Source organism: Trachypithecus francoisi, unplaced genomic scaffold (genome assembly GCF_009764315.1).
Source record: "Trachypithecus francoisi isolate TF-2019V2 unplaced genomic scaffold, Tfra_2.0 Lachesis_group1, whole genome shotgun sequence".
NCBI classification, from domain to species: domain Eukaryota; kingdom Metazoa; phylum Chordata; class Mammalia; order Primates; family Cercopithecidae; genus Trachypithecus; species Trachypithecus francoisi.
In genome coordinates, this window is record NW_022681454.1 from 138,927,467 (window position 1) to 138,953,743 (window position 26,277).

The 26,277-nt window shown below is 36.3% G+C and overlaps 1 protein-coding gene across 6 annotated transcripts in view; it reads right to left on the minus strand.

The window, feature by feature from the left end:
- Positions 1-26,277, minus strand: part of INPP4B (inositol polyphosphate-4-phosphatase type II B) — an 865,488-nt gene that overhangs the window by 83,182 nt on the left and 756,029 nt on the right. For all 6 annotated transcript variants that reach the window (XM_033215351.1, XM_033215352.1, XM_033215348.1 and 3 more), the window contains 5 exons: positions 13,747-13,919; positions 12,451-12,574; positions 11,287-11,404; positions 6,779-6,919; positions 2,869-2,966 (listed from right to left, as the gene is read on the minus strand). In XM_033215351.1, the coding sequence (XP_033071242.1) occupies positions 2,869-2,966; positions 6,779-6,919; positions 11,287-11,404; positions 12,451-12,574; positions 13,747-13,919 (654 nt within the window). The remainder of the gene's footprint in view (positions 1-2,868; positions 2,967-6,778; positions 6,920-11,286; positions 11,405-12,450; positions 12,575-13,746; positions 13,920-26,277) is intronic.

The window sequence follows — 26,277 nt, forward strand, 5'->3', positions numbered from 1 at the left end:
TAATAATATCTGAACTTGGCTGAATATTTCTTCCAAATGAAACTGAGATTTTAAGTAGTCTAAAAGCACTAGACTATGCTAAACATATTGAAAGGGCATGTTGATTGGCAACTTTAATTATCCATTTCCTATTCCCAATTACTAACTTCTAAAGGTTGATGAGTGCTTCATAAAACTGGTAGTAGTCACTGAAATAAAACTATTCCATGTTTGTAGATTGCTGAATTGAGGCTATAAATTAAAATTGCTACATATATAACAGAATTAGAAGACATTTTGGAAAGAATATTTAGTCCACAAATGTTTCTATATGAGAAGAGTAAAAAGATGAGAACTACTTGACTGGGAGTGAATATATAAGCTAAAATTAATTTGTCATTAAGTCCTGATATCACAAGTCAGGGATATCCCTTAAAGTTAAGAAAATCTTTGGAGAAGAAACATTTTTTTACTTCAAAAATAGAATTCACCTGCTTAATTCATAAATCATTTAAAAAGCGGATCAATAAATTAAGAGTCAGCACATCAATAATGAATTAAAAAGTGAAAGTAATATGTTTAAGAAATTAACCTATCCTTTAACATTGACACTAATTATCCCTTGACTTCGCTATGAAAGAAGGAAAATAATAGATTATATGGATTGTGGATATGACCCAGCATGACAGTTTTTTCCTTCTTAGCAAATGGCCTAACCTCTACTCATACTCTTATAAAAGCTTTATGGTTTTTTTTTTCCTTAAATAGAGCACAGCTCAAATGATTCTTTGGCTTACAATGTGTCTACAGGAGGAATAAACCCGTATGTCATTATAATTGTATAGACTGGATTTGTACTTTTGTTATGGAGCACAACCACAGCCATACTACAACTCCATTCTGTGTCAAAGAGAGTTGTCTCAAAAATACCAGAAACAAAATATCAGAAAAAAATCCAGTATGTTCAGACAACTGTGTAAGCAATGAAATGCAATTGGTTTTATACAAAATTCCATCTTATTTGCAAGGAGAGAAATATATTTACATGTTTTCAAAAACGCTTGTCTAATATTTAATTGGCAACATATAGAATCACATGTTGTTGTTGTTGTTGTTGTTATTTTGAGACAGAGTCTCACTATGTCACCCAGGCTGGAGTGCAGTGGCACAATCTTGGCTCACTGCAGCTTCTGTCTCCCGGGCTCAAGCAATCCTCCCAACCCTCAGCCTCCTGAGTAGCTGGGATCACAGGCGCACATCATCATGCCTGGCTAATTTTTATATTTTTTGTAGAGATGGAGTTTCACCATGTTGCCCGGGCTACAATTTTTCAAAGTTATATTCCTATGAAGAGCTACTTGAATATATAATTATTTTGTATTTCAACAGTGCCTCTACATATTTCTTTAGCAATATGATTGGTTTTAGTACTGAAACCCTTCACAGACTTTGCCAGCAACCTACTTTGTAATATATGTTTTGAGTAAGGATGGCATATTATTAGTTCTCAAACATTAGCATGAATCAGAAGTCACCTCAAAGGCCTATTAAAACACAGACTCGGGGAGAGTTTAGTAGATTCACAGCGGGGCCTGAGGGTTTGCATTGCTAACAGGTTTCCTGGTGATGCTGATGCTGCTGACCTGGGGACCACATATACTTTTCAAGAATTAATATAAAAAATATAATTTGGAAGAAAGTCTCAGAATTTTTATCAGTAGCTTGATAAAAATTATAATTTGTTAAAAAAATCATTAACAACCAAGTTAAAATAAACTCTTTTTCATTAATTACTAAAGAAAAATAGTTTTACTTACATTATTAACTTTTCAGGTCATTAAAAAATTTCATACTGAAAGTATGTGGCTGCCAAAGAATCTCCATGTACTTAAGTTCATTTCGGCCAAAAATAATATTTGATTTGAAATAAAATATATAAATCATAATATAAAATCTGCAAGTGACATTTTTTAACTATCCACACATGGGCATGCATATGCCACTGTAATATTTTGATACCACATTCATTAGGTTATGAAGACATAAATGCTCTGCCACCTGACATATTTCAACTAAACAACAGAATATAAATCAGTGAGCAAATTGTTCATGATTAAACAACAAGTAGTAACAGGTAGACTTTGATTACAGCTTTTGGTTAAAATATAATTTTCCTACTTTATTAAAACTTCACTTATCATTGTGAATATCTCAACATATTTATACTATTTATAGATGAATTCCAAATACATTCCCAGCTCTCTGATTTTGGACTGCTCAAATGTTTTGTGCTTCATACAATGGGGGAAAAGAAACGTAGAATTGAACAACGGCCCCCTCCAAGACAAATTCCAAACGTGTAAAACACATTTTTAAAGGCTTGGGTCCTTAACTTTTTTGCACAAAATACTGCAATACATATATTTAATAAGTTAGTTCCCTCATTCACATTGACTTAATATTACCTTGTATAACTGGTGTTATATCTGATGTTCTGCATGCGTGTCCAATGTCTGATGTTGCTTATAAATAGAGACTTAAATCTTTAGTCAAGTCTTTTATATGGTTAAGAATTATACAAAATTTTTATCAGACCAATTAAAATGTCTAATTATAAGGTCCATATTTTTATTATTTGGCATTTTCCAGTGGCAATGAAATTAATGTCTCAGAATGAACAGCAGGACACATTCAAGAAGGCAATCAAGAGAATGATGCAGGTTTTGGCCATGCCACCTTGGCAATCAGTCTTTGAAATCAGATAATTTCAAAATCACTCTCATATCCCCACCCCTGCTTCTTTAGTCCAATGACCTCTATGTCTGACCTCTTCTAAAGATTTATAATCAAGAAGCCATTATTGTTGTCTTCTCTACTTCACATACTTACAATCAGGAGGCATCTTTTCCATAAATATCTTGTAATATTCTTGCAGAAGTTCAAAGTTTTCCTGATTAATACTTTCTTGCAAAGAGACATCTCCAAACCTACAAATAGAAGGAAGAAAACAGTTATAAGTTATAAAATGGCACCAAAAAGTAGCACATTTTACCTTTCCTTTTTAAATAGATTGGAATAATTTCCTAAGGAAAGAGTCTGTCTCATTTTTCAGGCTACAATGCACAATGGTGATTTCAAACATATTCCAATCTCCACTGGCCCTGATTTTACTAATCACTTCTAATACATCAAATATCCTCACAACCATCAAATGTGAATTTAGAGGAAATACCATGTGTGAAACACCAGTCTCTGTGCATGGACATAATTGATAATATTAGTTTCCCCATCCTACTCCATACCTCCGCTGCAGGGCTGCATCTCTGTATGTGTTTAAGAAAACCTTCTTTCTTATTATCTATCCAACCTTCCATGTCACTCATGGCTGCTTAGGGAGGGGTCCAGAAGACCAGCACTGGACCCTGGGCTGCACACAGTTTTGCCCACACTATCAACTGCTATAGGCACACGTAGAGCCAGATTTCCCAGACAGTAGATCATTTCTGCTGACATTTTTTTCTGTTCATACCGAGAAGTCAAATGGTTCTGTCCATATAGTCTTCCACCTCTTGTTCAAGACAAACCTGTCTACCTGTGTGTCACTCACCTTGTGTTCTTTTTGAGAATTTCTCAAGTTCAAATGTAAAACCCACTTGTTTCTCTATGAAAGGATGCTATGTAAATGGCTTCCAATATGTATCTCCATCAAAATCTATATTTCTATATGTCAACAGAAAATTTCAGTGTGCATTTTCCCACTCCACTTCAAATACAACACAACCCCAAACTAAAACCACTTCCTCCTTGGAACCATTTCTAAGCATGTCCCTAATATTTTGGCACTAATTCAGGTTCAAAATCTAGGCATCATTTTGGATTTCCTCTTTTCCTCACTTTACCCACTCTTCTCAGTCTTTTCACACCTCATACCCCTTCCTTTTTTTTTTTTTTTTCTCAACCGCTGTCAATATATATTAAGACATTTAATTATATCCAGTGTGGACTCTCCTAAAGTTTTCCAAATATCACAGAACTATGCCTCTAGTTTCTCTCACTTCCAATTTACTTTCTGGAGCCTGGTCTGATCATTCAGTCTCAATGAAAAATGAATTTACCCATACAAAAAATATTTAACATCAACTATGTACCTTTCATTGCACCATGCAATAAATGAAATGTTGGAAAAATTAATCTAACATACATTTCATCATATCAGCTACTGAACTTCAATGCTTCTCTCCTCCCTGAAAGGATGATGTTTCATAATCTCCTTAATTTAGCATCTAACTTTCCACAAAGGCTTCCAAAACCTCTTGTGGGAATGTAGTTACACTGTCCTCCCTTAGCAGCATTTCAATGCCTTTGGGACTTTTAACATTCTATCCACTCTTGACTGGAATGTCTTACTTTCCTTAATGGCTTGATTAATTCTGATTCATCTTTTAAAGCCTGGCTCATCTCTTCTATGATACTTCCCGCATGGATTCATCTCCCATCTGTGAATCACTTTCTTTTATGTACAATTCCTGTCCCTTCCACACCTTTAATTATTGCATGAGCCAAACTGTAACGTAATGTTTGTTGACTTCTCTTCCTCACTGGATTATACATTCTTTCAGGATAGGAAGCAGATTCCATGCTTCTTGTTACCCTCTATTCTCCTTATGTCCCATAGCTTGGCAGAGCACATGGTATTTTAAAAATACCATACTTGCTTAATATTAGTGTTATGGAGTAAATGCTTGTGTTGTCCTAAAATTCATATGTGGAAACCCTATCCCCCAAAATGGCAGTATTTAGAGTTATGGCCCCTAAGGGGTCAAATTAAATGAGATTATGAGGGTGGGCTCTCTCTGTCCACAGGCACAAAGAAGAGGTTGTGTGAGCACACAGGGAGGATGTGGTCAGTCATTTGATAGCCAGAAGAAGAGCCCTCATCAGAAACCAAATTGGCTGGAACCTTGACCTTGGACTTCCTAGATTCCTGAACTATGAGAAACAAATTTCTGTTGTTTAAGCCACCTAGTCTATGGTATTTTGTTACAGCAGCCCTAGCAGACTAATAGTATTTATTTATCTAAGAACGGTCATATACAAGATCTACATTTTGATTTTGAGTAAACAGAAGTAAAATATTACTTCTAGATTACATAGCACATCTAACATGTAGATGTTGCTGCTAAAGCTCAAAATTCAGAATCAGAAAAAGGAGGTTCAGAGAATACAGAGCAAGCAATATGCTCAGATTAACAGTTGGTTGATGTCAGAGTGCTATTCATATTCAGGCCTCCTGTTTCTCGCAGGGTTTCCCTACTTTGCCATTTTGCCTCCTTTTCCAGTCTTGTGTATCTTGTACAGCTTCCGTGTGTGAAAAAAGTGCATTCTTAGTATGAAAGAGAGATGAGAGGGAAGGAAAGGACACTTCTTAAATAAAATGACTGACAACTAAAACAGTCACAATGACAAGAATGATGCAAATTAGTCCATTTTAGAAGCTTTGAAAATATAATACTGACTAGTCTTTGAAAAGTCTGTGAATTAAAGAGTCTCATATCTCTCTCAAGACTGCAATAACAGACCTTGTTAATTCCAACTCAAAACACTCTACTCTAGTGTACCAAAGAAGAGGCAATTTGGAGTGCTGTTTCCCTGCTCCAAGTTGTATAGTTTATGCTCAGGAATATCATTCATCTCAAACACTGAATTTGCTAAGACAAATATATACAGATAAATAGAATATAATCTGATCCTAGACACTAGCCTTCAAAAGTGCTTAATTACCAAAGCAAGGGATGTGCTAGGTACTTTTAAACTTACCTGTGGGGCAGGGGTCACTTGGAGAGTGAATTATAGACAAGAAAGCATGTTAAATATTATACTTCCAAAGGCTATCAAACTCCCCAAATTGTTGCCTGTGAAGGAACTTCTCCAGCCAGCCCCCACAGAGAAGATGATAACTTCTTTCTCTAAAATATTTCAAAAGTATGCTCTATGATTTTTTTTGTTAATTTTTTGAGACAGAGTTTCGCTCGTATCACCCAGGCTAGAGTGCAATGGTGCAATCTCGGCTCACCGCAACCTCTGCCTCCTCAGTTCAAGTGATTGTTCTGTTTCAGCCTCACAAATAGCTGAGATTACAGGTGCCCGCCACCACGCCCAGCTAATTTTTGTATTTTTAGTAGAGACAAGGTTTCACCACGTTGGCCAGGATGATCTTGAACTCCTGACCTCAGGTGATCCACCTGCCTTTGCCTCCCAACATGTTGGGATTACAGGCATGAGCCACCGCGTCCAGCCGAAAAAAGTGGTTTTTAACAGTGACTCATGGGATCACAGTACAATCATTTGTTGACTGAGCAAGTCGTTATTAAAAAAAAGTTAACATTACCAAATAATAGCCATTACAATAAACACAAAAAAGAGAAAGACTCTGTTTTAGATGTAAAAAATTTGATGCTATTATCTGTTTACAATATTGAGATATATATAAACATGAATTCTAAACTTTAATACACACATAGGTATTTGGAAATAAAGAAGGTTAAACAATTTGAATGCTTTATTTAGTACTGGCATCAAGATATTCCTCAATGTTTTTGCCACATTTAAATTCGACTTGGGCCAGGATTCCTTAAATATGAAAATTTACCTTCTATCTCAAATAATTTGGTACTGATTAAAAGAAAAATGTTATGCATAAATCGATGTTAGTTCTATATGCAGATACATGGGACTTCTCATCATATGCTTAAGAGGAACAAAGAAAAATCTCAAGTGCCACTCTTACACCAAAGCTTACCTCTCAGCCAGAGTTTGCTGTTCATTGATTCCAACGTTAAAAAGTACTGGATACACATGAAGCAACTGTCCTTCTTTAATCTGTAGAGGTAGCGACTCAAACATTCTGGCTGGAAGCTTGATCTCTACCACATAATGTTCTCTAAAGAAGGCAGAGGACAAAGTGAAGAAACATTACTTACTTGTTTTGTGTTATTTTAGATTTATTGGAAGAAAACAATAAAAGGGTTGGGATATAGCACTGATTTAGTTTTCTGTTTGCTATATGCTTATTTTCCTCATTCATTCATCTCCTTATTAAATTGCTTGACATAAAAAAGTTTGTAAGAATTCATATACATGTGTGATTTCTCTACCTCACTCTGAATTCCTTAGGAAAGAAATGTTTAGTCCATTTTTGTATACCCAGGGTCATGTGCATTGATAGTCTCATTTTGTTTTCTTATTTTTACAACTCAATCAGTCCTAAGAATAAGAACACTAATCTAATGACTGCTGTTTCAATACAGTGAAGCTAAATAAACCAAATAAGTTATATAATTTTTTGGTATGGCCTGTTTGTTATCACTATTGATGAGTGTTTCTGTTTATGATGGGCTGATGGAAAGGTAATGGTTTTATTGCTTAGAGTGAAACTTTTGGGAATTCTGGTCATTTTGAAGCATTAACATATCACAGGAGCATTTTTCATTGGAAATGTCCATTAAAAACTACCCCCTTTTTAATGTTGAAAATTTAAGTTAGGATTGATACAATATGATTAATAAGAGTAGCTACTTACATATTTTAAAAATTGTCATCTTCCGATACAGTGTGAATTGAATATAGAAATTTAGAAAGTTTTGCCCAGAGGTTGAGCAAATCCATGTGTTTCAAGAACTATACAGGGGATGGGATTGTAAGATACACATTGGGGAAATAAGCATAGGGCAAATAGTGAGCCTCTTTGTGAAAATCTTTTTAATTTCTCCTAGTGTAACATTATTGATAAACAGTAGGGACCACTGACTCTGAGACTTTTTTTTTTCTAGCTATGAAACAGAGACCTGGCAAATATCACGAATTTAGCAAGCATAGATGTTAGCATTACCTTCAGATGAATGAGCGCATTATTTTTCTTTGTTTAATTGCTCTCAATGTCATTTACAATAGCCTGGCTAACAGTCTTTCAGGAATATGAGAAGCATCAATGAGTCAGTTCATGATTTAAACTTGCTCTGAAGGTGAAACATATAATTTCTTTGTGATAATTTTACCAGGTTTATTAAGAAATTGATATGAACTAATGTATTTTAAGTATATAATTAATAATTTTAGCAAATGTATAAAATTACACAATCATCACAATCATCCAGGTTTAGTTCATTTCCATCAACTTAAAACAATTCCTTGTGCCTGTTTACAGTCAACTCTACTACCATCAGCAGCCCAGAAAACCATTCATCTATTTTCTCTCTATTTCCTATGAATGAATTTTATTTTTCTGCACATATGCTATGAATTGATTCATACAGTCTGTAATATTTTCTATCTGGCCTTTTTCACCTAGTATAATGTTTTTGAAGTCATCCATGTTGTGGTATGTATTAGAAGCTTGTTTCTTTTTATTAGTGAATAGGATTCTATTGTATCAATATCACATTTTGTTGACACATTTATCAGTTGATGGACACTTGCATTTCTCCATGATTTGGAGTATTATTAATAATGCTGCTATGAACATGCAGGAATGAGCCATGGTGTGGAGGTATGTTTCATTTTCTCTTGGGTGTATGTCTAAGAGTCATATGGTAATTTTATATTTAACTTTTTAAGACTGTCAAACTGTTTTCAAAGTGACATTTCCACCAGCAATGTACAAGGGTCCCAGGTTTTCCACATCCTCACCAACATTTGCTCTTATCTGATGATTCTAGTGTAAGTGGATTGGTATCTTTGATTTTAAATTTATTCTCCTAGTGATGAATTATGTTGAATATGTTTTCTTGACCTTATAAATCATTCATATATCCTATTTGGTGAAATGATTATTCAAACTTTTTGCCCATATTTAAATTCGGTTTTTGGTATCATTATTATTGAGTTGTAACATTTATTTACATATTCTGAATATGAGTCCTTTTTCAAATATATGATTTGTAAATATTGTCATCTAATCTGTGGCTTGTCTTTTTACTTACTTAATGGTTTTTTTTGATGCTTAAATGTTTATAATTTTGATGCAGTCCTATTTATCTATTTTCTTCTTTTATGGGTTTTGATTCTTGTGTTATGTCTAAGAACTCATTACCTAAACCCAACTTACAAATATTTCCTTCTGAGTTTTCTTCTAGAAGTTTCACAGTTTTAGCTCTTCATTTAGACTGATAATCTCTAGTGAGCTAATTTTTGCATATGTGTAAATTCTTCTCTTTCCATATAGATAAACCAATTGTCTCAGCATCGTTTTTTGAAAAGATTCTCCATTCTCCATTGAATTAACCTTGGCAGCTTTGTAGAAAATCAATTGACTTTAAGGATAATAGTTTATTTCTGGACAGTAAATTTTGTTCAATTAATCTACATGTATATACTTATGCTAATACTACATTGTCTTGATTATTATAGTTTTGTAGTCATTTATGAAGTTTGAAAGTATAAGTTTTTCTACTTTGTTCTTCTTTTACAAAAATTGTTCTTCTTTTACAAAATTTCTGGGTCCTTTGCATTTACATATAAATTTTAGGTTAGGCTTGCCAATTTCTGCAAAAAGACTACAGAGATTTAGATAGTGATTGCAGTGAATCTATAGATCAATTATGGAGAATTACTAAACAATATTGAGTCTTCTAATCCATGAACACAGGCTGTCTCTCCATTTATTGGATCCTATTACTTTCTCTCAGCAATATTTTGTGTGTTCTGTGTACAACATTCTAACTTTGTTAAATTTACATCTATTCGTTTTGATGTGATTGTAAGTTAGACTTGTTAATCTAAACCACCACTATTTCTGACAACTTTCAGGACTGTGCTATTTCCTACTCCAATCCAAGTCAAATCAGCCCACTCTGGTAGTGAAGCTGTTGTGTTAATGGCCTTGCCCTAGGAGAACTGTGTTCACAGGGCCAGGGTTGATGGGAGCAATCCTCAACAAAATGCCTCAGACTCTTACTGATGCTACCCAATGTTCGCTGGTTTCTTGCAAACAAGTGCTTCTGAATTTGTGGTGTGCATCCGATTTATTGTTTGTCCTAAAATGGTTGTTTTGGATTATTATTTCCAGTTGTAATATTGCTTTTGGAGAGAGGGTGTGCTAAGCTGCTCAATTCATCATTCTCGGAGTCATGCCCCTACCCGCATGATCACTTTTGAGTTTCAATACTGCTTGAAGAACTTCCTCAGAAAAAGCAAGCTGCACTCTGCCTACGCCAGATGGTCTGGAAGCTTCCCTTAAACATTGTGATATAAGTATTAGTGTTTCACTTTTGACAGTAAACTTGAGAGAAATATAGAATTGTGCTGTTTTTCGGGTGTGCGTATAAGCAATTTTATTCTCCTTCTCCCAAATGAATGACAAGTTAAGTATTAATTCTAGGTAAATATTTAGTTTCTGAGGATGTGGGTTTTTTTGTGAGTAAGAAAGTTACCTTTCAGCCAACTATGTGGTTCTAGGTATCCTTCACAAAATTTAAAATAATTATTATATGTTTACTATCAACAAGAAAACAAGTTTACTTTGAACTTTATACTTAGTTTGTTTTGCATCTCTCTCTAGCATGAAACGGACTCTCCCTTTTGTATATTCATATGTTTTGAACATGACCTGAGAATGTTTCCAATTTTAAATATCCTCATGCAGCAATTAAAAATACTAACACCAGAATAGTTTGGACTTCTGATTGAGACAAGTTACTATAGGATGTACCTCTTCTTTTGGAGGTATGTTCTACACACCATCATTTTTCTTAATTATTTCTGATATTTTGCCCATCATACACTGACCTTCGAAATTATTTATTTAAAACCCTTCTCGGAAATCTCACAGTCTGAGAGTGAGTTGTCAAAAATAATTAAGAGAAATGGTGGTATATTCCCCTGACACAGAAATATATCTTTTCTAAAATGTTACTGCTTTTAACTGAATTTAATTTAAAGTCATCTCAAGAATTATGACTCTATTAACTGAACGATTCCCACAAAAGTAAAAACACCCAGAGCTTTGGATGAGATAGTAATAAGGAGAAAAATGTTCTCATGCAAGCTATTATTTTGAATTTCTTGTATTTTGTGGGAGAGTACTACCATACTCAACTCACTACAATTTAAAACATTCATGAGACTTCCAGGAGCTTTTCAAGATTGTCCCATATTATAGCATCCATGTTTATTTTTTACCAAAAAGGAAAAAAACAAAATAAAAATTCCCAAATCAAACCTGAATTCTCCTTGCCTCCTCTGACAGGAGTTAATATGACACGTCTAACAAAGCCTGGTCTTCAGGAAGTGAGCACTGTGAGCACTGCTTACCGTCTTCCTGTTATAACTGGCAGTACATCATTGGATTTGGCTTCAATTATTTTAAATGCGACTTTCTTTAAATCAGAAATGCCAACAGCCATGTCCTCTAGCATTCCAATTTCATCACCTAAGCAAGAGAAAAGGCACTTAGTTACAAACAAATATTTGAGGAAAATGTCACTAGTTACTATGCCTCCCCGCTGGAATTTGTTCTAGCATTTTATTGAATGAGTTTCTGAATGCAGTGAACCTACTCTACTTTTCCTCAGAGGCTGAAGGTTTTCCTTAGTGAAATGAGAACGATTTCAATGGACTCCAGAAGTCAATCTACCCTTTGAGGGAAGGAAAAACGTGGTCGTTTGCTGTGAGGCTGGAGAAAGGTTGTAACCCCTTTATGATTTATGTACATTTCTTTCTACTGGCAGGACTGATAAGCGTTGTCTAGAAATAACAGAGGTAGCTGAACTGATAATCACTGACCCAGGTTCATGCTAGTTTTGCATCTCCATACATTAACAAATGCAGCCTGAGAGGGAGATCATTAAGATTCCAGATCAGCACTCTCTAACAGAAACATAATGTGAGCCACATATATAATTTTAAATTTCCTGGTAGTCATTTTTTAAAAGAGTGAAATTAAAAAGGTAGAATTAATTTTGATAATAGATTTTACTTAATCCAATATATCCAAAATACCATTTCAGTTGTAAATTAATATAAAAGTAGTATCAATGTAAAATACCTTTTAAAACTAGTTTTTGAAATCTGGTCTGCATATCTAGTACTTATTGATTTGGACCAGACACATTTCAAGTGTCCAACAGTCACGCAAGGCTACTATATTGAACAGTGCAGTTCTAGACATTACAGGGTTCAGACTTTAAAATCCAGTCATTGAAACTATGTTGGCACAGAGCCTTTTATATTAAAAAAAGCCAGATGGCTGCTCAGGAGTCCACTCTGAAATAATCTATAATTCCATTTTCAAACCTTAATGGGAGGCAAAAGTAAGTTACAAAGTGAATACAAAAAAACTGAAAGCTATATTATTTTTGTAATATTTGGTGCAATAAAGGTTTACTTCTTATTTTTATGTTTTTCTGAAAAAATTGTGGGTTAAATATCCTTACGAATAGAAATGTGATTTTTAACTCGTACTAAAGCAATACTCACTGTATGTACTTAGTAGTCCTTCATATTGTACTATCAACCCCACTGTGTGAAGCTGCTGTAGGAAGCCTGGGTCATACAGACTTGTCTGTAATTTGATGATAAAACCACAAACCAATCCGGCAAGCTGAAAATAAAATACTGATAAGATTTACTGCAGTTAGCAAACGTATTTGTTTTATTTTGAAATATTTTAATACTTCTGAGGCATCACAGATTCAATTCTCAGGTATGTGTAACAAAACTACAACTATTTGGTAGGCATATTAAAACAAGGGGACAGTCTTTGATCTAGAATTGCTGTGTATAAAAGTCTTGGGGAAGGTAGAAGTCCAAAGGGAAAAAGAACATGGATAGCAGTGAGGTTGATGGGTCTTCAAATCTTATGTCTACCATTTCTAACAGTAAAATCATAAACACTTAAGCACTTCCAAATCTTATTATTTTTTGTACATGTAAAATAGAGATGATAATAATCATTTCACAGGGTCATTAAAATAACACAATGACAAAACATGTATGTATAAGGCAGAGCATATTTTCCGACACCTGGTTAACTCCATGTGCCACTGTACCATTCATGAAATAGCGTGGGAAAGGGACAGTTTGGTTAAAACATTCCCTTTTCCTAGAATGTTTAGAAAGATAAGTCTTCTTTTTCTCCCCCTCCATATGCCGTGTCTATAAAACTCAGCCATGGGGATGGAGGCAAGTGGGGAGAAGGAAAGCACCAGCACAGTCACCATGATGGAGGCAGGCCTTGGCATTATGAAACATGTTGGGTGTAGGCAAAGAAGGTGGCCCTGTCAAACTTCCCATTTAAGCCTTACTGCCCTGAAAACTTATTTTAAAAACAAAATAAGAGATCATTGTGAAACCCTGTCCCAAGATTCATGGGGGAACTGTACAAATAAGCAACTGCAAACAGATCCCCCTTGCCAAGTCCTAGTTTGTCACCTGCAGTGCAAGGCAACAGTCCCTTCCCTTACACTTATGTAGACCCCTGAGCATAATACAAAGATAACAACCACGTCCTTCATGGATTTCATGCACTGTGAAGCAGAATTTATATGTTAGAGACTTGGCCATCTCTTTTCAGAAATAAATACTTAAGGTCTCATAAACTATTTGCTTAGGATATTCAGCTGATATTTATCATGAATAAGAAACATGGGGTACCAAAACTTTAAGGATCTTTCTAAAAATAAAGCTGTCCCAATAAGAATTCTATTCATCATCAAGGACAGAATGTTAACAATCCGGCACTGTTTTGTACTAACAATAACAACAGGCACCTACTGCTTGACTGAAGACGATGTCTCTTCTTAGCGTCAGCATCAGACACTGGGGCAAGCTGTACGCAAGTTCCTGAAGGAGCACAAACGTCAGGGACTGCCTGGCTCGGTTCACCACTTCTCCCATGCAGTCCTTCAGGGTAAGGATGAGGGGATACAACTGTTCATACCAGTCCTCTGAGGGGAGGGGGTGTAAGAACAGTGCAACAGATGAAGGAAGGTCTTGGAATATAATGCAGAACCAACTTCCAACTTATTTTTAATTTTTCAGTAAAGTTAGACATATTCTTAAAGATTCACAAAGATTAGACCTGAAGATCTCTAATTTAAATCTGTCCCCTAAAAATGTCCATAAGCAGCCACCCATCAGACCTCTCCACATGGATGCATTTAATATATTTGCAGCAGATCTCTCTTCTCTGTTCATCTCTAATCTGTGCACTGCCTGTATCTTAGTGAGTGGTGCCATCAAACCTTTCTCATACAGGAAATAGAAGTTTTACTGGCCTTCCTCTTCTGCAGTTTTCACATTAACTTGGTCATTAAATTAATTCTACTACTGTAACAGTCCATCAATATGCATCTTCTTCTTGTCCATGCCCATTGTCGTTTATTGCTTTCCCTTGGATCACTTCCTGGACTACTCCCTAACCCATCTCCCTTCCTCCAGTCATACTCTACTGAATTCCCTTCTTAACAGTGTTGCTGGAAAGATTTCTAATCAGTTTGTATCTGATTCTATCACTCACTTCTCACTTCTTAAAATATTTTGATTAAAAAAATCCACTAAAGCATGCATAAATAAATAAAGTTCGAACTCATGAAAGATTCTCCATTATCTAAACTTTGCCTATTTGTCTAATCTCATCTTTCAGAACTGTATTTGCTGTCTTGAGTCTCAGGTGAAGTGAACCACATGTATTTCCTTAAACTTACCCCGTTCTCTCATCTCAATGTCTTTGCAAATCCTATCTCCTCTCCTAGAACACTCTTTTTCTACTTATCTTCCCGACAAATGCTTTATCTCTTTTGCAGACTCAATTCAGGATTTCTCTTCTCCAGGAAATCTTCCTTCATTTCCCCCTTACAACACTTCCCTGTTCCCTGAAGATTGGGTTGAGTTGACTTCCTTTTGTGCCTATAGCTTCTTGTCCTTACTGTTCCAGGACTACTCACACACTACTCACCATTTTCCTCCGCAAGAAAGAGAACTCACTGAGGGCAAGGAATTCATTTTTTAATCACTGAATTACTAGAACCTAGCACAGTGCCTGGCATATAGTAAATATTCAATAAGCTTTAATTGAATGAGAAAAGTTACAGTAAATATAACAGAGTTTTAAAGATATAGATAAGTATAAGTCAGTCAAGTTTTCGGTAGTATTTGGGATTCAAATAGCTGTTCTTCAAATGAGGATGCAAAACTGAGACCATTTGTGCTATTTGTATGTCTAGATTTCTAACATGCCTCGATCATATAATTATGACTTTGGTATGATAGAGAAACAATTTATGTTCTGTTTCAGTTAATTTGGAGATCAAAGTCCTGGCAAATGTTAACTATCATAAATTCTTGACTATGTGACATTCCATTAATATATAAATAAATTAATGGATGACAAATACGATTTGATATGAATGAGTACATGCTGTGAAATTAATTATAAAGCAGGAACTGAAATGATATGATCTCCTCATCATAAAAGTGCAAGCATCATTGTGAGTAATGTGAGTAGTAAATAAGTAGTTAAGACCTTGAAAGAGTGACAGAGAACAATAAAAAGAATCATAATCACTATCGTACCATGTCTACTGTCACTTATTTATTTTATGTTGTGGTATAATAGACTAGATAAAATAAACCCAAAGGGTTGAAAAGATAATTAATGGACCCAACATAATTAAATGATATGCACTTATTAATACTCTATGAAATGTCTATGTGATGCTATAATGTAAAATACATTAGAATGTTAGAAATTATTATTTTAAAAATATTGTAGACGTAAGTGCTATTATAAGGATAAAAAGCATAGAGAAAGAGGAATGCAACAGTGTCCTATTAATGCATGATCATTTAATACTGGACAAACTTATAGGCAGCCTAGAATAAAATGTGAACAAGGGTTCGATTAAAACAAGCATTGGTTAACGGTTGATTCTTATGACAATGACATAAGAATCAACCGTTAATCAATGCTTGTTTTAATCGAACCCTTGTCCAAAAAGGAAAATGGAGGTACACTGGACTTTTTTTCATAATAAAAGATACATCAATAGATGTCAAGAATGAATATCCTATATTCCTATTTTTTTCATATTTGCATTTTTTATCTCCTATTATCTCTCACTTTCTTATGTAATTGTTGCTCTCAATATGAAGGGGTAGACTAACAGACACAGAGAAACACTAGAAAAAACTTCAATAAAATAACCCAGATGTAAATTTTACACAATAGCAGACTGAAAACTGAGTTTGTTCTGTGCTTAGCTCTGTAGAGATTTGTTTCTGCTAAAGAATTCCCGAACATAAAGTACATCTTCTGTGCAGTAGGTGGCGCTGCTTAATCAGGCTGAAGTAGAACTACTTTGCACTTGCTGCGTTCAAGTAACTGATTTTTACTTTTGTATGCAGTTGTATAGTTCCCAAACAGCATGGACTTATTGTTTAAGCATCTTGCATCATATTATTCTGAATCAAGTGGTCAATACTTTATATGATTTTTCTAGTCAGAAAATAAAAAAAAAAAACTTAAGTGGCCACATTTTTCTTTCTTGCAAGATATTAAGTGACAATTCTAATTAAATATTTGTTTCTGTTAAAAGTATTTAAAAGAGAAAACTTTGCAGATTTTCTCATTAGCATAAGGATAGTTGCTTTATTCAATTCCATCTTCACTTATTTAACCAGTTGATTCTTAATTGTAAAGTATAATCAGATGACCAAAAACACAAAACCAAAACAAGTCTGGTTTCCAGTTCTACAAGAATAGAAGTGGAAACCTGGGAAAATAGGAACACACAACATTCTAAACCTAGGAACACTGTTACATACTTCTGATACTAATGATATTCCAGCATCTCTATTTAGCATAATTATATATACTTTTTATGGCTAAAATTTCAGGAAAATGACAATATAGGAAAGCATTAATTATGAATGAGAAAATTACAAGTTTGTGAGCAAGGTAAAATGTCTTTAAAATAGTAGTAAGCCTTCTATGGAGGAACATAAGTGAAAAAGTTAAAAATAAATTGTTTTTTTTCTAGAAAAGAAACAATTTAAATTGAGCAGATAATGGAAAATTGTACTGGAAAATTCCAATTGCCAATGACTCCAGGTTTTCTTCTCTGTTAATATGCAGTCAGTGTAAATCTCAGGTTCTGAAATAAACACAGTGACTATGACAGGCCAAAGCAAGGCCAAAGTCAGTTCATAAATGGCCTTTTTGCTCCAATGAACATCCCAAATCATTCTCACACAGGAACAGTAAATGCTTTAGTTTTTTGCTTTAAAATACGTTTTGGGGGAAATTAAAGAAAAAACCCAAGCTTCAACTCTTCACAGTTTTCAGATTTGTCACTTGCCTATCACCTTTGTATCTCTCCACACTTTACAGTTTATATGGTGTGTATTTGTTCCTCCTGATAAAGATGAAGGTAGTATTCATTCATATATATATGTATGTGTGTGTATATATATACACATATATACATGTGTGTGTGCATACACACACAATCTTAGTTGAAACTTGAAACTAAACTCAGAAGAGTAGATGTATTTCAGGATTTCGTACTTTTATGTACACACACACACACACATATACACACACACACAGTTTTTTATAAACTTAGTGAAGCTGGGGAGCTAAGGGTGCCCCACAATATAGTTAACTGCCCCGACATCTCTTCCCTGAGCCAACTAGCCTAGCAGGCACTAAGTGTGATTTTATTCCCGGGGCTCTTTTCCATGACAGAGGAAAATACTAAGAGAGTGTTTGAGTGTATCTATAAAAACTTGCTGAGACTCCTTAACCCTGAGACCAACAAGCAGAGTCTTTCCTTGGGAAAACATAAAATGCATGTGGCTTAGCTGAGCTTTTCCTGAGCTTTGTGAAGTGTGTTGGAAGCCATCCAAGCAGAGCCTCTGTTTTCCAGCCCCTCTACTTGCTTCTCCGACATATTCAAGGGAAGCTCACTGAAGGATTCAGAGAATTGCTGCTGGGTGCACCCCCCTCACCTCCTCCACACACCATCTATTTCATGTGCAGGATGTTCACGTCCTCTGAGCTCAATGGCTCTTATGTTACTCAGGAGAAAAATAAAAGAGCCAAATATCAACCAGCTGTAGCAGAGCATCATGCTTTCTTTCCAATTTCTGAGCCATTCTCTTCTCAGATGCTTGGTCTTCTTTGCTCATTTAAAATAATTAACTTCACAAAAGCTTGTAGCTATTGTTATTTTTGTTATCACAACCTTTCAGACACCGAAAAAAAGAAAAGTGAAAAGATTGCACATCCATTAAACTTTATACAAAGAGATAACAGAAGAAATGAGCCAGCTCTTAGGATTCTCTTCAGGTAATAAGATGATGAACTGTGAAGATAAGCGATTAGAATGGCCATTAAGGGGGGCAATAAAATTCCCAAGGTCATGAAGTGAACACAGACCAAACTTACAGCCAGTAGGGGTTTTAATCTATGCCTGAACCCCAGGTAGCACAGAAATGGTGATGGGTTCATGGTTGGGGGCTGGGGGTGGGATAAATCTATTTCCTGCTTATAAAATATTTGTTGACTTTGAAGGGTCCATGCCTTACATCAACCCAAATATGGGTACCTATGTGCCTCTCTGAGTGAAGTTCTTGTCTTTCAGGCACAATTTTGCAGTGTGAACATTCATAATGTGAAGAGATCAACTAATAATAAGGCTTCTTCTGCAGACACTTTCTAAGTAAATTCCTTTGTATGGGTATAATATATGTAACCAACTTTGGTCATAGACCCTTGACACCTGCCCATAGGAGGCCTCTAAATACCTGGACATATCCTAGGGGCACAGGGCATAGAAACTAGGCTAATTCCAGACAATAGAAGAGTAATCAGGAAAAGAAAAGCACCCGTGGAAACTTGACTGCTTTGAATGTTTTCTGGGCCACTCAGAATGTCCTTCTCCAACCAAGCCTTCCTGATCCTCTTCCTATCTTTATAATCTACTGCCTGTCTCTGATACAGGAATTGAGAAATCAATTTTTTGTCTTCTTTTAATAAATGCTAATGTGTCTTTCTTATATCATTGTTCCCCCCTCCTTTTTCACTGACATCATGAGAAATGGACTCATTCATTGGACAAAGATAGTGTCTTCTACGTGAGGTGCTGTGGGTGATAGTAATATTTTTAACTCATGTCCCCTCCCTTCAAGGAGCTAAAATCGAGAAGGAAAGGTAAGAAGTATGAAGGAATACCTACAGTATAAGACAATATGATAACAGCTACAAAAGTTGGGATAGTGACCAAACAAGTTTTAGAAGACTGAGAGTTTAGAGGCAAGAGAGTTCATCTCTGGTGAGAAGATTGTGTTCACTCATGGACGTGGCATTTACTGCACACTTAAAGGAAGCCACAGGTGGAAAGAGCCCAGGGAAGGCTGCCTGTACTGCAGGTGGTAGACACCCACAGTGAGGCTTTGTAGGAATAGAGACTGAGAGGAGTGTTTGGTTTTGTAGTGGAAATCTAATAAATAGATGCATAAACTGACCAGAGGGAGAAACAGGGGGTACTGGAAGAGAGGAAATAAATGACTGAGATCACTCAGTGATTTGGAGAAGGCAGGAATAAAACAGAAGTAAATGTTAAGCTGAAGCCATGGACTAAAACCAATAGGAGTCTAGGAAGAGGCAGTCACCATGCTAGGGATAGGGAGTGGAGGTAGATAGGGGTGGGGATAAAGGATGGTGCAGAGGATATGTGAATAGGGCAAGAGCTAAGAAGCAAGGCCAAATCAGAAACAACGCATATCAGACAGGGTGAATGAAGAAACAAGGCTTATGTTAACCCTGAGAAGAAGGTAGCACATGAATGTACTTTCCCTTGCCTCTATCTCAGGGCAGCCTCAAAGGCCCTAAGGACATTCACATAAAGAACAAACATGTATCTTAAAATGCCATCAGTGTAGTGTCCACTGAACTACGTTCCAAGGTAAATGACTGATCTTAGCTACTTCCACATGTATGAGAAATGACTGTACTGCTCATCCCAAGACAAATGGCTAAGACAAGAACAAAGGCAACCTTTCCTCATGTCAAGGGAACCTTGTTTGTTTAAACCCTGCCAGACTGAGAACACAGTGTCATAAAACTTTCCAGTCTTGCTCTTAGAAAAATAGCAAAGGAAATGCATCAACTGATATCCTGGTTAAACTTCTCATTTCGTAGCACAAAGTTGAAAGCCTTAAGTAAATTCTGCTAAGACAGTTTCCAGGAACCAAATCCTTTAATCAAACAAGCCTTGTATTTGTTGTAGCACAAAAGTTTTAAATTCGGGTTATGTATTGACTGGAGGAGTCACACACCCACATTCACTGTGCTTATTTTGTTGCATTTTGGCCTTAAATAAACTGTAACCTCAGGACTCTGGCTCTTAAACAGGTTGGGTATTTAAGAACAAGCTGCATAAGTCTTAGGTCTTTGAGCAATCCGAAATCATCAATATGTCTACAATAGTGAGCTCCTATCATTTAAATATTGGCCAGCATCTAAGGTTGAGAAGAGAGGTAGTGGATACTGAGTTGACTGAATCCTTATCGGCGAGCATTCAGAGAAGTGAAGAGGTGCAACATTTTTACTAGGTGAATGTAAATGAAGTAAACTAGGTGAATATAGAAGTTTCCTAGTAATGTTCAAGACCATGGAATATAGTACATCAGCTTTTTGGTGCATAAGTTTATACAAGTGCAAGTTTGCTATATGCATGGAATGTGTAGTTGCACCAGTTTAAAAACAAAATTCTGCAAACACAATAGGGCCTCATGTCCATAGATTTAACGTATAAATGCCGGGTAAGCAGTCAAGTAACCAAACAATATAAACAGTACATTTCTTAGGCCATTTCATTCAATAATCATATGCCCTACGGCCGAGCGTGGTGGCTCATGCCTGTAATCCCAGCACTTTGGGAGGCCTAGGCAGGAGGATCACCTGAGGGTGGGAGTTCGAGACCAGCCTGACCAACGTGGAGAAACCCTGTGTCTACTAAAAATACAAAATTAGATGGTCATGGTCGCTGATGCCTGTAATCCCAGCTACTCAGGAGACTGAGGCAGGAGAATTGCTTGAATCCAGGAGGTGGAGATTGCAGTCAGCCAAGATCGCGGCATTGCACTCCAGCCTGGGCAACAAGAGTGAAACTCTGTCTAAAAAAAAAAAAATTCACGTGCCCTAAAGTTCCTGGATGGGAGCTATCATCTCCCTTTTCCTCTATCTCGGTTTCTCTGTGGGTGTGAACAACATCATATTTATGAGAAAGTTAAGTAATTTTTCAATGTAATTATGAATTCTTAATTTCTGCATATGATTCCACAGTAAGCCTTTAAGAGATATCTAAGGGATTGATTTTCCTGAAGTTATCATATAGCAACACAAATCTGTGCCTGAAGCAACTCAACATTTTGTTAAAAGGGTCCTAGCAAATATGTTGGTAGAGAATAAGACTGGAGAAGGTGTTTTTTTTCTTGGAGAGAACAGAGGCAATGCATCGTAGACTCTAAGAGGGCAGGCTCTGGAGCCAGACCACCAGGGTTAGAACCCAGGCTGTGCACAGGTCACTTCAACTCTCTACTCCTTCATCCATTAATTTTGTAGAATTACTCCTATAGTGTTGTAAGAATTAAATGAGTTAATGCAGTCAATATTTAAATTTTTTTTTACCACATATCAAGTAACCCATAAATAAGAGCTTCTATGTTAAAACAGCTGAAATCAACAAAGTAATTTCTACATGATACTTTGCACTTGCCCTCCTACAAGCATGGATTCTTCATGCTCTTCCTTCTGTCCTATTTCTGAGGATGAACTGTTGTCCAGCTCAGACCAGCTCCTCTGTTGGTACGCCAGACCTCATCCCCTCTCACCTACTTAAGAGTGTCACTCTAGCAATTCTCTCCCTTCCTCCCACATTATCAATATTTCCTTTTATACTGGATCATTCTTGTCAGAAAACAAACATGTTATTATCTCCCCATCTTGAAAGAAATATCACTGTTTTGACCCTAATTCCCTTTATAGCTCCTATACTTCATTTATCCATTTCCTTTCACAGTGAAACTTCTCAAAAGAGTTGTCTATACAGGTTCTCTCTACTTCCTTTACTTCCTCTTTCTTTTAACCTACTCTACTTAATTCCTACCCACTCCCGTAAGGCTACTCTTGTCATCAAATACATCATTCCTGCTAAATCCAAAGCCATCTCTCAGTCCTCATTTTATTTGACCTATTTTCTAACCCCGGCTTTCAGGATAGGATATTCTTTTTGTATTCCTCCTACCTCACTGGCGGTCTCTTGACCAACTGTGTTGCTGGTTCCTTCACTTATTTCTGACATATCAACACTGAAATGTCCTCAAGTATAATCTATAGGTTATTTCCCCTTTCTCTGTATACTCAATCCCTGTTGTTATTATTCAGTCTCATGTCTTTAAGTGCCATCTATATAATAACAATTTCCAAATTAATGTCTTTAGCCTGAATATGTCTCCTGAACTCGATTCTTATATGTAACTGCAAACTTGGTATCTCTGTCAAATTTAACATTTCAAATGTCTTACCCTAAAAATAGGTACAGAATCTCACTACTTTTCATTACCTCCACCTAACATCTTCTTCATCCAAGCTCATCATATCTCACCTTGACAACTGTATTCATGTTCTAACTGCTTATACCTGGTTTTATCCTCTTCATGTATAGTCTAATCTCAACACAACAACCTAGGTGTTAATATCTAAGTCAAATCAGGTTAATACTCCTGTTCAAAACTCTCTAATTGCTCCCCATTTTTCTCAGAGTAAAAGCCAACATTTACACAAAGCCTCTACATGATCCTTCCCCTAAGTGACCTGTTTAATGTCATCTTCTACTCTCCTACCGTCATTTTCCTTATTTGATCCAACTGGCTTCCTTGTTGTTTCCTGAATATGGTAGGCACATTTATGTTTCAAGGCTACTGTAATAGCCATTTTCTATGACCGATATATCCTTTCCCTAGATAGTCACATGGCTCACTGTCTCACCTCCTGTGTCTTTGCTCAAGCATCAGCTTTTAAATGAGACATACATTGCCTACTCCACTAAACTGCAATCTCTGCCCTACAACATTACATCAAAACCCTTTTACTTTGCTCTATATTTTTTTCTACAGCCTCTGTCACCATTACTATACCATACAATGCCCCTATTTCTTGTGTTACTTTTTATCGTCTCTTTGCTACTAGAGCATAAACTTCAGGAGAGGAAGTGTTTTATCTTTTCTGTTTATTTTTGTAGTCCTCGGGGTCTAAAATAGTGCCTAGCACATAGTAGATAATTAAAATATGTTGAATGGCTGAAAAAAATTATATCACCTTTAAAAACATGGCATCTTTTTTATCACCATAAAACTTTGGAACTGGAAGAGATATTAAAACTTTGTAGATTATTTTACCAAAATAGGATGTTAGATGCAGAGAATATAAGTGACTTGACAAAGGCCACGAAGCCAAATAAGTTCCAAACTGTGGACTTGCCAAGTATCCTGGCTCTAAGTCCCATGTTACTCTGTTACTTCATAATTCATTGTACAATATTTAAGGAAAACAGCATTAGTTTTCTGGTAAGAACAGATATTTTAAAATGTCATAATGTAAAAATGTTATTGAAATTCTAGGCTTACAATAAAAATGTACTTTATATGGCATATTTTGATTATTTAAGTTTTTAAAAAATTTGTAAGTATACTCTAGTTGGGAGGCCAAGGTGAGCGGATCTCCTGAGGTCAGGAGTTCAAGACTAGCCTGACCAGCATGGAGAAATCCCGTCTCTACCAAAAATGCAAAAACTTAGCTGCACATAGTGGCACATGCCTGTAATCCCAGCTACTAGGGAGACTGAGGCGGGAGAATCACTTGAGCCTGGGGGACCGAGGTTGCAGTGAGCCGAGATCGCACTATTGCATTCCAGCCTGGGCAACAAAAGAGAAACACTATCTCAAAAACAAAAAACAAAAAAACACTATTGTTTTAGCTGGAGAACTATTAATTTTTTAAAGCTTCATTCATTGATTTTTTTCCAATGAAATTCTCAACATTCATATGTAGAAATTTATGAAATGCAAAATATTAATATTTAAGCCCTCTAGTGAAAAAGATTTTTGGTACTTGTATGTTTGTATTTTACAAAGTAAAAGACTTGTTATAACTATAAAACCACTGAAATAATTGTCTATATTGTCTATATTATTGAGTATAAATTCTGAGAATATTAATATCTTTGTATAAATGTTGAAGAATATTCACTTAATAATATCAAGAAACACTCAAAAGTGTCAACAGCAATGGTAGATCCTCATTCCACAATATTGGGCCTCTATTATTTGCTATGAATTATGTTAGGTTCTGGAGATTCAAGAACAAATCACAAACACTTTCTTATAGAGCCAAGTCTAATGGGGAAATGACATTTAAGATGGAATGTACAATAAATCAGAGATTCAAAGGTTTCAAATAGCGGCCTATAGACCAGTCTTATATGACCTGCAAATTTTATTTGGAATTTATCATGTTTTAGCAATTTTTAACCTTTAAAACAAGTGAGGTATTTTACATAAACATTCAGATTTATTTGAAAAATCAGAAGGGATGAAAACTTTAGGTCCATGTTCTCCATGGAAATAACTGGCTGGGGCTGGAGCAGTGACCTCCTTTTGGAGGAACATGTACTCTCTACTTTGCTCTGGCTTCTATCCACTTCACTTGATTCGTTCATATTACTTCACATGATGCCTACGGACCTTTGTGCTTGCAAGCCCTGCAGAAAGTGTGACAATATAAATGACAGAATCCAGTAAAAAATAAAAACAGGAGGACCTATTCAAAAAGCAGTAAATGAGATTTTTTTTCCTTTTTCCCTCAGTGGTGTTGCTCCAGACCTGTCAGGATCTTTTGTTTTGTTTTGTTTTAATGTTTGTTTGTTTGAAACAGAGTCTTACTCTGTCACCCAGGCTGGAGTGCAGAGGTGCAATCTCAGCTCACTGCAAGCTCCGCCTCCCAGGTTCATGCCATTCTCCTGCCTCAGCCTCCTGAGTAGCTGGGACTACAGGCGCCCGCCACCACGCCTGGCTAATTTTTTGTATTTTTTAGTAGAGACGAGGTTTCACTGTGTTAGCCAGGATGGTCTCGATCTCCTGACCTCGTGATCTGCCCACCTCGGCCTCCCAAAGTGCTGGGATTACAGGCGTGAGCCACCGCACCCGGGGGGTGCTTTTTATTTACTCTTTTGTGCCATACTCCCTTGGATGTGGGGCTATGTGAATACAGAGCCTCAAAGACACCCAGCCTCACCCTGGCTCTTCTGCACTGGTACCCAAGCATGTTGGTAGGTGGGGGTGGGAAGTGATCATTGGGCTGGCGTGAAGATGAAGGTTGGGCAGGCATTGGAGAAGCCTGCAGAACTACAAGTGAGGCAAGCCTCCAAGGCCTGCACACACGCTTCATTGCCCTATTGGACTTCACTGATAAAACACAAAAGCAAAGATAAAATTATTTGGAATTTCAGGATGGCAACTCAGAGCATTAATCTCAGAGCACAGGGCTCTGCTGAGTGAGTGGCCATGTGTGACCACATTGGTCTCACATTCACAGCCTTGACCTGGGTGACCAGGGAAGGCATCCTGGAGAATGTGAAGTTTGGGAATGGGGAAAGCTTTGAAAGCTCAGGAGTGAAAAGCACCAGGTGAGTTCTCAGAAGAGTTTAATATGACTGGATCATGGAGGATGAGACAGGGTGAGGTGGAAGGAGATATCAAAGTGCCTTGAAGCGGCAGGTCAGATGGGGATAAAGAAATGTAGAGCCATATAAAAAAGGGAGAAAGTGCCTAGAAGAGGCAGGTGGTGGTAAGGGAATTTATCACCTTGTAAAAGAGGGAGAAAGCTTGGCAAACTAGTGAAGCATAAGATATGACTATCCGAGAAACAGTTCATTAAGATATCAAGGGCAAACCTAAAGGCAGGTAAATCTACATACAAAACTGCTCTTAAAATTTAATCATTCCTTTTTCCAATAGATATTCTGAGGATCTCAGACAGAGATCACTCTGGTTGAATTTGAATCCTTGCTTGGATACCCACTACCTCTGTGATCTTAGACAAATTACCTAACCTCTTCATCAATGAAATGGGGATAGAACCAGAAACTCCCCTACAGGCTTGTTGTGAAAAGGAAGAGAGGAAAGAATGCAAAAGTTCATCAAAGTACTTGTCACATAAAGGTGAGTGTAATAAGTGTCAGC